The following is a 14,683-nucleotide window of genomic DNA, read 5'->3' as shown; positions in this document are numbered from 1 at the left end:
CATAGTTCTCAACTTGAAAAAGGGACCTGCAATAGTAACAAGATTAGCAGGAAGCTGTATTTCTGTTCAAGGGTCAAACAACGTACCTGAACAAGCTCACATTGTGGAAGCAGTGTAGATTTGGCAGCACAAAATTCTCCAATTAAGATGTAGTTCATAGCTTGCTCCTGTAACTAAGCTGTTCTAAGCTAAAGAATACCCCCATGTTATGATGTATGCTGCACACTTCCTTCAAATTGGCATGTTTTAAAGCTATTTTGTAAAGTCTCCTAGCGTACCTATGGATCCCAGAGTTACTGCACTGATGTCCAAGTTTTAACATTATTAATGTAGCAGCGACAAGTATGAGACAGGGAAAACATCCCTAATCAAAATCACTGACTGAGTTCACAGTTACCTTGCTAGTAGCTTAACATAAAACTACGCAAAGTAAGCGCAGCATGGGTGTCGCTCCTAACTGCGTTCTACAACGATGAGATATTCAGATGAGGGCTATGATGACATCAAAGCTGGGCATTCTCATATACTGGACTCTTCAGGATATTCATAACAACAAATAAGTTTATACGTAAGAGGCTCTCTAACTTACCACTCCACAGCAACATTCAACTCAGCTCTTTACTATAAATGAATCATCATTTCCTTGTGTGTGCCTATCAACTATCCTTATAGGATAGCATAGGCCTGCATTTCCCATTTGTACATAACAAATTTTTAAAGGATATTATTGATGCATTTAAAAGTGGGTGATGTCAAGAACAATACAAAAACTGGAGAAGAAGTTTACTAACATTCCTTGATGACCAGGATTGGCAGGTACCTTCAAGGAAAACTGTAAGAACAGTGATTTATTTTCAATACATGAACACTTTTTAAACACAGCCCTTTTACTAATTCGAGTGATAACCTCAGTAACTCAGCAGTCAGCATTATACTGACACATTCCTTCACTGGACAGCATAACAAGCATAGGTAATACATTTCGGAATATTAATAATAAAACCAAAAAAGCTTTTAAAGTCACTGGCTGTCTGGGGGGGTGAAGACGGAGGCCAACAAGTACACGTTTGGTTCATGAGATTCAAAAAAATCAGACAAGAGGGGAAATTCCACTATGCCTTACCTGTTAGAAAAATGGTTATCAGCTCTAAGGTGTCATTGAATAAAAAAGTGGAAAAAAATGCACTTTGGGTTGAAAGGTAAGACTGTGGCCAGGTAAAGTTTAAGTTTAAAAAAGACAACAACAAAGCAATCAAACAAAGAAGAACCCCACATGGAACTAGAAGTGACTAAAATAAACCAACTAAAAACACTGCAAAGAACACCAGGAAAGTAATTTTACACTCAACCTCACAACTGCGCATGGACAGCCTACCAGGCCGTAAGGCAAGACATTTGAAATCACTGACATTTAAGGAAGCCAATTTAAGCATGCAAAAAATGCCACCACACGGCAAATTTAAGATGATTTGACAACAGTTAATGACATGAAGCCTTAAGTTACTTATGCTACTGAGAGACAATACCTTTAGAACAACATATGGGTAATACAAAGTTAAATATCATATCTCCCTCAAAGAACGTGTTAATATTCAGTACTGGACAGGCTACATTAAATTTGTTTAAAATTAAAATTTGTTTTAAATTTGTATGTGTAGAAATATCTTTTAATTATTATTTCTAAGCAACTAGCTTTTACCAGCTTTAGAGGGGAAAAAAAAAGAAATTATAAAACCCCTATGTTTAAAGAAAGAAAGGTCAAGGGAGAAAATACACCTCCAAAGAATTAGCAAACGTGTGTGACTGCAGTTATCCAGTTCAGCATTCTGATGTTTTAAGCAGCTGAGAAATAAAACCAGACCGCCTAGCCAGACTGCCGCTGCAGTCAAGTATCTTACACACTCACACGCAAAATTCCAGCAAACAAAGTAACACATAAGGTGCTATTCAGCCTTAAATCCTGTTTTTTTGCGGTTTCATTTTTTTCCTGAAATGTTACCAGTCCTTAGCTGACAACACATTAGGAGCAAGGAAGTTTTAGAACAATGCTGTTCATCCATTCTTCCAAAACACATTGGATACACCTTAAGCCAGAACTCTGACAACCTGATCAGCTTTATACCCCATTATGAAATCAGTGACAACAGAACAGAACTTCTCACTCCAGTTTGTTTTCCAAGCACGATAGAAAGGAAAACAAGCAATATCATAGCAGTAAGCAGCAAAAACACAGAAAGAAAATTTTCATGTTAAATATATCTTTTTTCTTCTCTATCAGCTTAGAGGCAAGAGCATCATTTTCAAATACATTCACAGAAAACTGAATTGCCAATTCATTTTTGAGAAGTTTGCTCTATCAAATACCATCCCTTTAAACCTGCTGCTTGATCATTCCCCACTGCAGCTTCAGCAAAGCCCCTTTTCTCCATGCTTTTGCATTAAAAAACCCCCAAACAAGTCATAGACAAGATCTCAGAAGTAAACCTCAGAATGGGAGCTGCAGAAACAGTGAGGAGAAGTTTCATTTCAAACTAACACATTTTTACACTGTGTTTCCCCAGAGGCCTATGAATGGATTTCAAGTTATGTTTACACAAGGCTGCTTAAAAACTGCCAAGAAAAAAAAAATCTACAAGCCAAGCTTTGTAAAAGCATTAATCCACTCTGGAAAGTGCAAGAACATGTTAGCAACGTGCTTTGAGTTGGGTGGTACAGTACCAAGAAGAGAATGCTCTATGCTCTCAGACAAGTTGTGTGAGCAGCTTTCACATAGGCCCGTACAGCTACAAGTCAGGAACAGTTTCTCTGTCACCAGAAATTAGTATGTCACTGCCATATTTTATTCAAAAATATCACAAACTATGAAGAAAAAGGTTAACTTTTGAAGCGCATGTTCTTAAGAAAAAAAAAGGCAATAAACAACTAAAACAAGCAAAAAGTTGGGACTGTGCTGTACTACAAAGACCAGTCACATTCATCATTTAGCCCTACAGTAATAGGCAGGCATCCTTCTGTCAGCCAGGACTGTCTGCCACCCAGAAGCCTTTCCTAAACAGCACTTGACCAAGGATCTTATCAGCTACTTGAAAATTTACACATTCTGTCAACATACATAGTACCCTTTTATAAGAAGAAAAGCAGTAATACTTATTTTTTCCCTGAACAGAGTCCCAGTATTTGTTATTTTAACAAGCTTCCATATGGGCTGCTGCTTAGCTTCCCTACTCACTGTGGTGACCTATTCAACCTTGGCTGCTCTAGGAAAGTCTCTGAAAATAAGTTATGTTCTTTAACTCCCCTATCTCCTACATAAGTTGGACTCACTAAACTGCTTCCTTTACATAGTACTGATAAGGATGCTGTCTTCACAGTACTGTAGTTAGCCTTCTATCTGCTAGGCTGCAGCACAATGGCAGGAAAAAAAAAATGCTTCCAGAGGTAGAACACTATGCTATCTGCAAATATTCGACTTACCAAGTTCCTCCAATTTGAAGATCTCCTTAGAGCTTTGGCACAGATGAAAGACATATGCATACACAGCACCCAAAAATTAGTACATCAAGAATCATCAAGGCATGATTAGAACTGCCAATGTTCTAACAGGAGGAACAACCTGCCAAAAGACTTTCCTGTCAGTAGCTTTGTTCTCCTGTATGCCATACCTATACGTAACTCCATGACAATTATATCCCATGCTCTTCTGCGGAAGGGAAAACACATCAGCCTTTACCCTGGGCACCTGCCTGAGCACAGAGAACCTTCCAATGAACTTCTTGCAGTCAGGATTCAAGCTGCACTAAGCATTTCTAGTACATTTCTACTTATTTATTTGGAGGAGAGAGATAGAAATAGGGTCAAGTCAGTTAGAGACTCAATATAGCCAATAAGGTTTTCCTGATGCAGACACACCTCAAGCCTCTCAACTGTCTGAAAACTACTTTACTTTCTTCCCAAGATTTACAAGCTGAACAGCATTTCAATTATTTGGGGCACTGACTATAGGCCTTGACACACTGAGGTCTTGCCTTGATTTCCATGAGTTTCAGAGAGAACCCCAGGACAGAATGGACAACAGAAATGCTCTGCTCCAGTGCTTGAAAGGAAGAAGCAAAAAAACAGGGTTGTCACCTGTTTCATAAACCCAAGGAGGAAAGAGGAAAGAAACACAGGCACTGGTTTCATGACTTAAGGGATTAAGGATTCCACAGCTCTAGGTGGAACAACCTAGTCAACAACCAGCCAATGCACAATCCCCGCCCCAAAAACCTAACTCAAAAAGCATAAAATTAACCTCTTTCTTACCTTCCCTGTTTTTGACTCACTCCTTCTTCACCTCTCCCTCCCCACACCAACAGCTCCCAAGACCTTATAAAGGTCAATGCAGCTGTCTATATTTACCAGGTGGCAGAAGAAGACTGCTGATGGACTCCAGGACTTTCCTAGACAGATTTGCTCAGAATGCCCATACCAGTAGTTCTCTCCCTTGACTGCAGACTATCACTGCTCCCCTCACCTCCAGCCCCACAAGGAGACAGATAATAAAAAAAATCCCATTAAGGAGCTACCTGAACACATCTTATAGGGACCTTCTCCATCCACAATCCAGTAGGGTAGTAGGTTTAAGTGGTAACAGCCATGCTCGTACATATCTTCCAGACCACAAATCAGACATGCATTAAAGACAACTTTGTGGATCCCAAAAGGCATGCATGCCAAGAACACACACAGACACATCCGGCCCTCGGACATTCCATTATGTTTCCAAGAAATATGAGATAAACTAAGGCAGTACACTGAACTTGTAGAGATTGCTAGTTGAACCATGTGCGCATTTTTTTTATTTACAGGACATCAGATACAAATACAAGAGAGTGTGTTATGTCGTGGTAAAGCTAACTGACTTCAAGGACAATGACCCCAGCATTCTGACCTGAAAGTCTCTGTAAAAATGGCAAGCTTAATTTGTTATGATGAACTTGACCTAGCTGAGTATACAACTTTTTAAACCAAGCCATGAAGAAACATTTCTAACTCCCTTATCTCATCAGGTAAAGGTTTTCATCAGCTTGTAAACAAATCCACTTTCAAAAAGAAAAAAGAAAATCCAAGAAAAACAAACAAAAAAAAAAAAAAAAAAACACAAAAAAAAACCACCCACCCACCACCAGAAACCTAGAAAGAATGACAACACCTACAACCAAAGGAAGAACATCAAAGCCACGGCCTATAAATGAAGTCATCTTATAGCTACTATTTGTTTTCAACTCATACAAGCTCTTAATTTACTGTTCAATATAACCTTTGATGGTAAAATCATGACTTAGGAGAGCCAAGGCACCCTTCAGCCCACTTTACCTAGCACTGGCTAATGAAGATGCAAACTTGACAATACAGCTAATCTCTCTGAAGAGTACCTTTCCTACCAGTTCCACACAGCTTCAGTGCATGCAGCTCAAGTACTGGAGATAAATTTTAAACTCACCCAGAAAATGCAGCAGATAAGATTCTTTGCACACCGGTGTAAGTTAAACTTCTACAACTATATAAAAATACCTTCAGATACAAAACCACTAGAATCAAACTGTTTTCAGAATGCAGGTCCTGGTATCTGCCTGAAACCGTACGAGAGAAGTCCTGCTTCGAAACAATACTTACTAACCTTGTATCAAAGTCACTGCAGAAAACGGTTCAAGTTGCACTACTTCCAACACGAACGCCTCAATACGCACTCGGATTAGAGCAATCAAATTACCTTCCTTTTCCCCTCGCGTGTTTCAGTCGTTCCACACGAATTTTCCGTACCGACAAGAACCCCGGACACCGACGGGTTCATCCCAATGTCAGGAAAGAAAAAAACCCAACCCCAGCGCTCCGCGCACAGTACGTACCGCGGCGCCGATGCCAGGCGGCCAAGCAGCCGCTCCCAGACCCGGCCGTGGGTTGCAGCACCGGCGGCAGCAGCAGCACCTGCCGGGTCGGCCCCTTCACCTTGCACCACGCCGCGGACTCGGGCGGACGCCCCGGTGCGGCGCAGGGCGGAGGAGTCGTGCGCGCCCCGCGAGAGCCCGCGCGCTGCTCCGCGTCCCGGCGGCGCGCACCGTCAGGGGCGGCGGGAAGAACAACCGCAACCGGCGGCGAACCGAGTCCGCTCCCAGCCCGGGTAAACACGGCCTGACAGGCCGCGTCGCGTCCCGCCCCGCCCCAGCCGCCGGGGCAGGGGCTCCCGCCCTGTGCTCACCCCCCGCCGGTACGCGGTCCCTGAGCCCGCCGGGGCCGCCCCGCACGGGGCCCCGCCACAGCCGCAATAAGTTATTTTTGGACGCTCCCCCGCTCCCCTCTATGGCGGCACGGCAGCTCACGCCGTGCGGAGCAGTGAGGGCACGCCTTCTCCCGGAGCCGGCACCGCAGCGGGCCGAGCCGGCCCCGCCGGAGACAGCGAGGAACCGGCCCTGCTCCGCCACCACCGACGCAGGGCACGGCCCGCCCCGCACGGCGACACCGGGGAAAAGAAGCGGCGGACAGCCGCTCACGCACATTTGTAACGCGAGTGGAGGACAGCTGAACCTTTATATCGTTTGGGTTTTTTTTATCTCAGTGCTAGATTAGCGGTTGCATGTGCTGATTGCTGCACTGTTATGGTACGGCTTACACAGCGCAGAGATGAGTAATACCAAAACCGAACTTTTCTCTAAAAGGTAAAGAGTGCATGCTCTGTAGTTCTCCTTACTTAAGTTTGCAGCCTTTCCACATTAGTCAAGCTGTAGCTGCTGGTATGCTGACCGTTTAAGTTGAGACAAGAATGCGCCTTAAAGAGGCAAGGTATACAAGTACCAAGCTTGAGAATGCAGTTCTAGAGAGAAACTGATTTTCAACAATACAGTTCAAAGGTATTGTGGAGCAATTAATTCCTCTCTAGGCAGCAGAAGGCCTCTCTGGGATTCCCCACAAGACAAGCCACAAGTCAAACAGTCCAGCTGACAACAAGAGAAGCTCAGAGACAAGAAGACATACAGGAAAGCAGCTTTTAACAGCGGTTGTAGTGTTATCCTGCCTGAAGGTAGATTCTCCAGTGGTGGCCACACTCAAGATTTGGCTGGACATGGTGCTAGGCAATTTAGTCTAGGTCATGGTTTGCTAAGAAAATTCAGACCAAATGAGCCCTGAGGTCCCTTCCAACCTGGTATACCATGATTCTATGAATGTGGTTTGGCAGTTTTAAGTTCACAGCAGCCAGTTTTTCCCTGGGCTGGGCATTCATGGCAATTGTTCCCAAACATGTACATCACATAAGCCTACATTATTGCCACCATGATCAGGACAGAAACACTAAAAAAAAAAAAAAGACCTTTTTCTTAGAGTATTTTAGACAAGTATTTTATGTTAGAGCTTGACATATTAGAGTTATGTTTTACCATTCAATATACTTGGAAGGAATATTAAAGCATTTAATCAGGATCCTATCACATGCTAATGCAGAACCCAATATGATGCTTCTGTAACACCAACAAAATTACAGTCTAGAAATCAACACTGAATGGCAAAGAAGAGGGCAACATCTTACAGAAGAAAAGTAAACCAAGTGTGGTGGGTTTAAAGACATCAACACTCAAGGAACATAACTTTTTGTAAAGGTTCAAGTCTCAGGAAGAGATTGCCAAATTTCCTTATAAGCTTATGGCATCTTTAAAAGCCTGCATTATATTCTGGAATTGCAGCAGTTGGAGGTTTAAAAATACCAAGGCACAAAACTCTCCAGGATCACATCTTCCTGGCATAACCAACTGATTTCAGTAGCTATGGTGGAAATTCAAGTTCACACATCAGCCTATCCCTCTGCCCAAATCTATGTGCTTCCACATTAAAATAAGGCCTCTGTAACACCTACTGAGATTATCCGAGTTCAAGCAAGGTGAAATACAATTTCACCATATGTTTTGTAATACTCCACTCTGGAAAGCTATTTTAGTCTGGCTTGAAGCAAGATGCCAACACAATTAAGGAATACTAACTAGCACTATACACCCACTGGTGTAACAATTTCCCCCACATCCACAAATGGCACTGGAAACTTTAATATTAGATTTTCTTAAAGTAAAAACTCAATGTAAAAAAGCAGTGCTTGTTCCACCCTCCTAGAGCTTGACTCAAGTGAGTCTAGGAGACTCGTGACTGGAGACAAAAAGGCTTGGAAAGGAATGGGGGGGGGATCTTAAAGCAAACCTAGACAATGAAGCCAGTGTTTAGAGCTCACTTAAATAACTGGAAGACTAATGGGCACCAACACAAACCTCATTTTGAAACACAGCCTACTGATGACAGCAAGAAGCTAACTGAGGGATTACTGTTACCATAACACAGGAAGGCAAGTTCGTTCCATGGTACTATGGTATCTTCGAGAAGGAAGAAAAATACCAGACCTCCTACTCCAGGAATTAATGAGTTTGACATATATTCCCCAATTGAAGCATCTGCATTATGTTTAACACCATGAAAGATACTTGTCACTGGGAAAGCCAGAAGTTCAATACATAGCATTCGCACACCCACTAAGCACATGGTCTGAAAAATAAATTCAGAATATTGTTCAACACTTCAGTTACCCAGTTAAGGAAAAAAAAAAAGATGATTTTCTCAATATTTTAACCTTCAGATAAGCACCCACTTTATTGAATTTAAGCATTCAGTTTGAACATTGCAAGAAGTAGTTTGTAGGAAAAGTCTGTGCCTCTTCCAAACACCTATACCAAGATATACTTTTTTAGAGGAACTTTGCTACTCTAGAAGCATGAGTTTTCATCACATTTAGTACGTGAAAGGACAGCTTACCAACAATATGAAGTTCTACGGGTCTGTGAATTTACTTGTGTAAGAGGTAAGTAGGGAACTAGCAAATACACTAAGTTATTCAACCCTTTATAAACCCACACAGCACACTACATACCCCTTCTTGCTTTGTAAATAGGTTGAGACAGTCAGCCAGGGCCTCACATGTTCTCTGGGATACTTCAGAGACTACATCAACTTTTTGCAGGATGGGAGAAGATATTCCTGAAACACCAAAGATCAGTAGTGTTAGGGGGGCATTGTAAACACCAGGACTCTGAATTATTTTTAAGTAATACAGACATAGCATTCATATTCTACAGGAAGGCTGGTGCACTGCAAGATCTGTGTGAGGAAAGGGCAACCGTTCAGTAGCACTGAGGGAACGTATGTTCTTTCTTTTGCATCCTTCCTCCAGTAGTGGCATAAATGGCATATTAATGGATTGAGTTTCTCTTTCAGCATGACTTAGAAAGCACAGGGAGTAAGCTATGTCAGCAAGATACTGAAAAAGTGACTAGCAGCAATCTCCTTTTAACCACTTTCTAGATTTTAAAGGCTGAGTTGCCAGGTGAAAATTTAAATATGAAGGATATGGCACTGGTTTTAGATAAGTTAAAGTGAGAAATGTAGAGAAAAAGCTTACCACAGTGCAGATGGAGATTTAGGTTTGAAAAAAATAGATGGGGATTTACAAAGACACTGATCAATAAATGAAGGAGAAGGTGATCTTTTTTTTTTCAAGGACTCATCTTCCGGATAAGTAATACAGGGCAATGCTACCTTACATCCCAACTTCCATGACCATTTAATAGAAGGGGCTACATGTCTAGAACCAGTAGGAAATCATGATAACCCAAACAGCTAGTAAAAATTTGAGTTCATCTTTGAAGTTCTGTGATGTGCACCAATTCCTCAGAAGTCAAGCAAGCCATTCTCTCAGAAAGCATACTTATTGCTATTAAAATTGGTGTTCATTTAGTGGCTACAGACTCCAGGATCAGTTGACACCATTTAGTAACTCAGCTGCTTCAAGCTCATGTCACAACAAGAAAGATTAAAAGAGGTCTGACAGTGAGAGTTCTTGAATTTTGTAACTCGTACTGCTTGTGCATGAAAAGATACAGTACATATCAACAGATTGTTGTCTTTGATACTAAAGTTCACTACTACACTGGAATTAGGAGTCTCTATTTAGAGCAGCTATCAAAAACATCTAGCAAGGGATGGCACGCTGAGTGCAGAAGCAGGATAAATCTATTTGTAATATATAAGATGCACGTATCTCAAAGATACATTAGAATAGCACATTGAGACATTTAGGGAGAGAAGTTTAAGCATCACATGCCATGATAACTACTTTTATATTACTCAAAAGCTTTTAGAAGTTCCACATAGAAAGACTTTTAACTCAAATTTGCACTCTTCTGGAGCCAGAGGACTCAAATACTTCAAAGATACCACATCAGCCCAGTGTGAGAACTGGGAGAACTGTAAGAGTTTTTCTTGTTGAGACTTCGAGGTTACACATGAGCCTGGAAACAGTTCACTGTCTCAAACATTCACTGGGAGGAAAATAGGAACTTACTACTGCTATCAGCCAAAACTAGCAGTTTCTAGGAAAGAAAGATTACCTGTGTTTGCTTTGCTATAGGTTTTGGTTATTCAAGTTCTTTACTAGTAAAGAAAAAAAATCAAATGCCCTTACTGGTTCTTCAGGTCAGCAGTACTGGCTTGGAGAAACTGCCCTCACATCTACCAAAGGAAACTTACCTCCTCATGCTAATTTTCAAACTGTTTTTTTGTGAAGAATTCAGTTTTACTGTATTATTAAGGCTTCCCAATAAAATATCTATTACGAAATCTTTTCTTTGTGAAATAAAGATTCAGTTAGTGCAAGATGGGTCAATGTCACACAGTAACTTATCCCAGTAACGTATGGGGAAAAGAAAAAAAGCTGTATTTTAGACTCCTTTTGAGAAAGCACAGGGATGCAGAAGGAAGAACCTTTCTCCTCCCAAAACTGTTATTCTAGTACAGACTACAGATTATTTGTATAAATAAACAACTTATTCTGTAGTTTAAGCTTCATAAATTTAAGTCACAATATGTAACTAAGACTCGGGCTGAAAGGAACAGCTGTTAGATGTTCTTACAGAACACCTTTGTGTGCTTAGTATGCAAGCAACTTCTGTACACGCTTAAGGCATTAACTGAAATATTCTAATCTCAGGAGTTTGATTCCTGTACTTTTATTTTTGGTGTGGAAATCCAGGTACATGTTAATTTAAGAGTTATTTAAAATGAAGCCAAACAAGTTCAAATCTGGCATGAAACTCATGGCAGAAGTCTGTGGAGTATAACCCATCACACAATGCCTGCAGTTCCCTGAAACATGCTGCTCTGTATCATCCCTTTACCATATCTCAGATTCCATTGTGTTTCTACTCACTAAAAGACAAGTTGATTTTTGAGGGGAAAGCTAGACTAAGACAGCTAGCAAGTTGTGTCTCTCCCAGGAGACTTCTGCTCTGCAGTAAGCTACCAACCACAGATGTTTTAAAACCTTGAAAGTGAACCCCTGTGTTATATTCCTATGATACTACTCAGTAAGCACTGTATCTAAAGGCACTTTCACTACATTTACAGCCACTAATAAAATTTCTTTCAAACTACTTCCTAGCTGCTTCTCTGAAATCTTAGTTCTTAGCAATTACTATAATGTTACTTTATTAGAATCTTTTTTAATGAGGAAAACAGTGTATATTTTCAAGCTCACAAAAATTTAATTTCAGTGACATTAAAGCATGTGCTGCTTAAAAAGAGAAAATTAGTTGCCTGGTAACAAAATGAATTTTACAAGAGTAAGTTTTACCTTTTGTAGCATCCAAAGATTTAACCATTGCAAGAAAGTCTGAAATCTCTTTACTGAGTCTTTGCTGGCAAGCTTGTGCTTTCTGAAAGACAGCAAGGAGAGCTAGTTCAGAAGTGCCTTGTTCTAAGAACTCTTAACTATACTGAAATTTTTAACTTTGGAGAGCATTAGATCTTAACAAAGACTGCCGGTGACAGCTATACTAAAGCTGAAAGAAATTACTTTAAGTACCTTCAAGTACAAAACAGAAGTTTGCTGCACATTATATTGCTGACTGGTTTCTCTTTAAACTAGCATAGCAAACCAAACCCCAAAGCTATGTTGTATGTACCTCTTTTGCATTTCCACCTCTTTCTTAAGAGGTCTGAAAACTCAGGAAGAGCCTTTGCTTATTCTTTGACAAACCTGAAGCCGAAATAAACAAATGCATAGATTGACTGATGTATGGTAAGTACAGCAACTTGCAAGCATCCAGCCCAAGATCATATTCCAAGCCAGTGTTTGAACTGGGAGATGGTTATCTATAAGATAATACTGTCTTCTTCTGTAGGCTGCTGAGAACTGCTACCACCAGTTATCTTCTGTATTCTGCCAAAGGCTACTTTGAGTTCTTGTACCACAAGGTATAGCACAAACCATGTGGAGTTCAGCCACATAAAGATTTTTGCATTAGTGTCAACTTTCCCTTAAAGGTTTCAGAAGTTTACGTATGGCAAAAAGCACTAATCACAGACTGAATACTAGAATTATCAAGGAAGACTCACTTTCATTGCAGGTCTGAACAGTCAGTGTTACAACACATCTAATGTGACCTGAGATGTTAAAAGAGTCATTTCTAAGCCATTTCACTGTCAGTTTTATAGAGGTGGAGCTCATTAAAGGTTAGCTTTGTTATCCTCCAGTCTCTGTGTCACCCAGTACACAAGGCTCCCTCTCCTGGCTGAAGAGTCAAGCAACTTTCTACCTTGCAGTAGGGCTAGTAAAACTGAAAATCACATCCCTGTAGCTATGATAAGCATGTAATTTTCCACATACAGTCTGAAGTAGGCAGTGCAAATACAAGTGACATTTATGCATCCATGCGAATAAAAAGTACACTAAAGTATTTCAAAACAGGACTAATCTGCAGCCACCTAGATGCATGAGCCAAATTCAGTACATACTTTCAGAGTATCCTGTAGGTATGTAACAGGTACTGCATCATCTTCATCATCACTACTCAACTGTTCCTGTGTGCAGTAGTGTGTGCTATATGCAGAGTGGTCTTCTATTGCTTCCAGCCAACTCTGAGTAGAAAACCAAAAAAACAAACCATAGAATTCATACAAATGCCCATACATGCATAGGTACAAAAGAACAAATGAAAGTTGTCTGTTGATGTGACATTCATTAGTAAATTGAGACACCTTAATAAGCAGAAAATAGATTGTTTAAAATTCACTACAGACTATCTTTAGTATGTTAAGAGTGCTACAGACTTACTTGATTAAAGTTCAAACACAAATGTAATCCACCCCTCAGTCTATCCACGGTCACAAAAAAGTCACATCAATTAAGCCTTTAGGGAATGTATTTTGCATCTTTGGGTTTCTGTTCAGACAGCAAGGTCCCTGTGACAAAGTCTGCTGCCTTATGCATGACAAAACTCTGTGCAGAAAGCCTCAAGCACTATAAAAAGTGAGGCAGATTCTTTTCCTGTTCATCAGATCACAGAATGGCCAAGGTTGGCAGGGACCTCTGGAGGTCATCTGGTCTAACGCCCCAGCTCAAGCAGGACCATATCCCAGCGGCTTCTGAATTTCTCCAAGGATTGAGGTTCCACAAGCTTTCTGATCAACCTCTGCCAGTGCTCAATCACCCTTATGTTTCTTCTTACATTCAGAAGGAACCTTCTGTATTTGTGTGTGCCCATTGCCTCTGCATGGGCAATGGGCACACACTGAAGACAGCCTGGCTCCACCCCTCTTTGCACCTTCCCTTCAAGTATTTACATACACTGACAAGATTCCCTAACCCTTCTCTTCTCTAGGCAGTCCCATCTCTCAGCCTTTCTCAGTATAGGAGATCCTCTGGCTCCTTTAATCACCTTAGCAGCCTTTTGTTGGGCTCTCTTCAGTATGTTCATGTCTGTCCCAGTGGGGAGCCCAGAAGTGGACACAATACTCCAGCTGCCTGCACCCTTACTTCATCTCCAGTTAATACACCTACAGAAGTACATTAAGTAACTACAGTACAAGTAGCCCTTAAAAAGAAAAAGTTACTCTCTTGCTTCAGACCCACCTTTGAGGAAAATACAAGTTACTAGGCCATCTCGGAGAATGGCTAATAGTAGAATGTACCATTAAGCATTCTTTTGTTTGGGATAATGAACCATGAAAGTTCAACAGAAGCTGCAATAGGAATTTACCACATGGAGAAGTTAAAAAGAGGAAGTTAGACTACGAGCATAATACAGGCACAGAGCTGGACAACAAGGTGACACTAATTTTAAAGAGAATGACAGTCTGTCCATTTTTGCTATTTAGTCTATAGTCAGGCTACAAGATTCAGTTATCTGCACTTATGTTACCAAGTCCTGATGATCAAGATAACTGAACCTGCTACTAATGCATCTACAGTGAGTAGTATGCAAATTATTAATTACAGAAGTTATTACATTTTAAGCCTTTGATAAAGGGTCATTCTTACCTCTCTGGTTTGAGATGGAAGGCTATTTTTAGGAATCTTGAAACGATGAACAGTGTCATCAAAACATCTAACAGAAAAGAAGTAACTATCTGTAGATTTTACCTAAAGCAATGAGAAGAAAACAAAATTAGTATAATGTATCAGTAAGAAAAGAAAAACTTAAAACTAAGCAAGGTAGAAAAATCCTCTTGACTCAGAACTAGTTTTGCCTCAGTTTTGATGCAAAACAACTATAGATAACAAAAAACCTTGGACAGAATAGTTTTACAAAATACACTGTCTTGTACTTCCCATTAT

The 14,683-nt window shown here is 40.6% G+C and overlaps 1 protein-coding gene across 4 annotated transcripts in view; it reads right to left on the bottom strand.

The window, feature by feature from the left end:
* Nucleotides 1-14,683, bottom strand: part of OSBPL1A (oxysterol binding protein like 1A) — a 73,528-nt gene that overhangs the window by 40,647 nt on the left and 18,198 nt on the right. For all 4 annotated transcript variants that reach the window (XM_061448638.1, XM_061448639.1, XM_061448636.1 and 1 more), the window contains 4 exons: nt 14,387-14,488; nt 12,862-12,984; nt 11,699-11,780; nt 8,942-9,048 (listed from right to left, as the gene is read on the bottom strand). In XM_061448638.1, the coding sequence (XP_061304622.1) occupies nt 8,942-9,048; nt 11,699-11,780; nt 12,862-12,984; nt 14,387-14,488 (414 nt within the window). The remainder of the gene's footprint in view (nt 1-8,941; nt 9,049-11,698; nt 11,781-12,861; nt 12,985-14,386; nt 14,489-14,683) is intronic.

This window comes from Pezoporus flaviventris, unplaced genomic scaffold (genome assembly GCF_033815535.1).
Source record: "Pezoporus flaviventris isolate CSIRO_AGI_PZ_B2104156 unplaced genomic scaffold, CSIRO_AGI_Pfla_v1 ptg000007l, whole genome shotgun sequence".
Taxonomy (NCBI): Eukaryota; Metazoa; Chordata; class Aves; order Psittaciformes; family Psittacidae; genus Pezoporus; species Pezoporus flaviventris.
The sequence above is the reverse complement of the archived record's forward strand: the minus strand, read 5'-3'. Positions and strand labels throughout refer to the sequence as shown.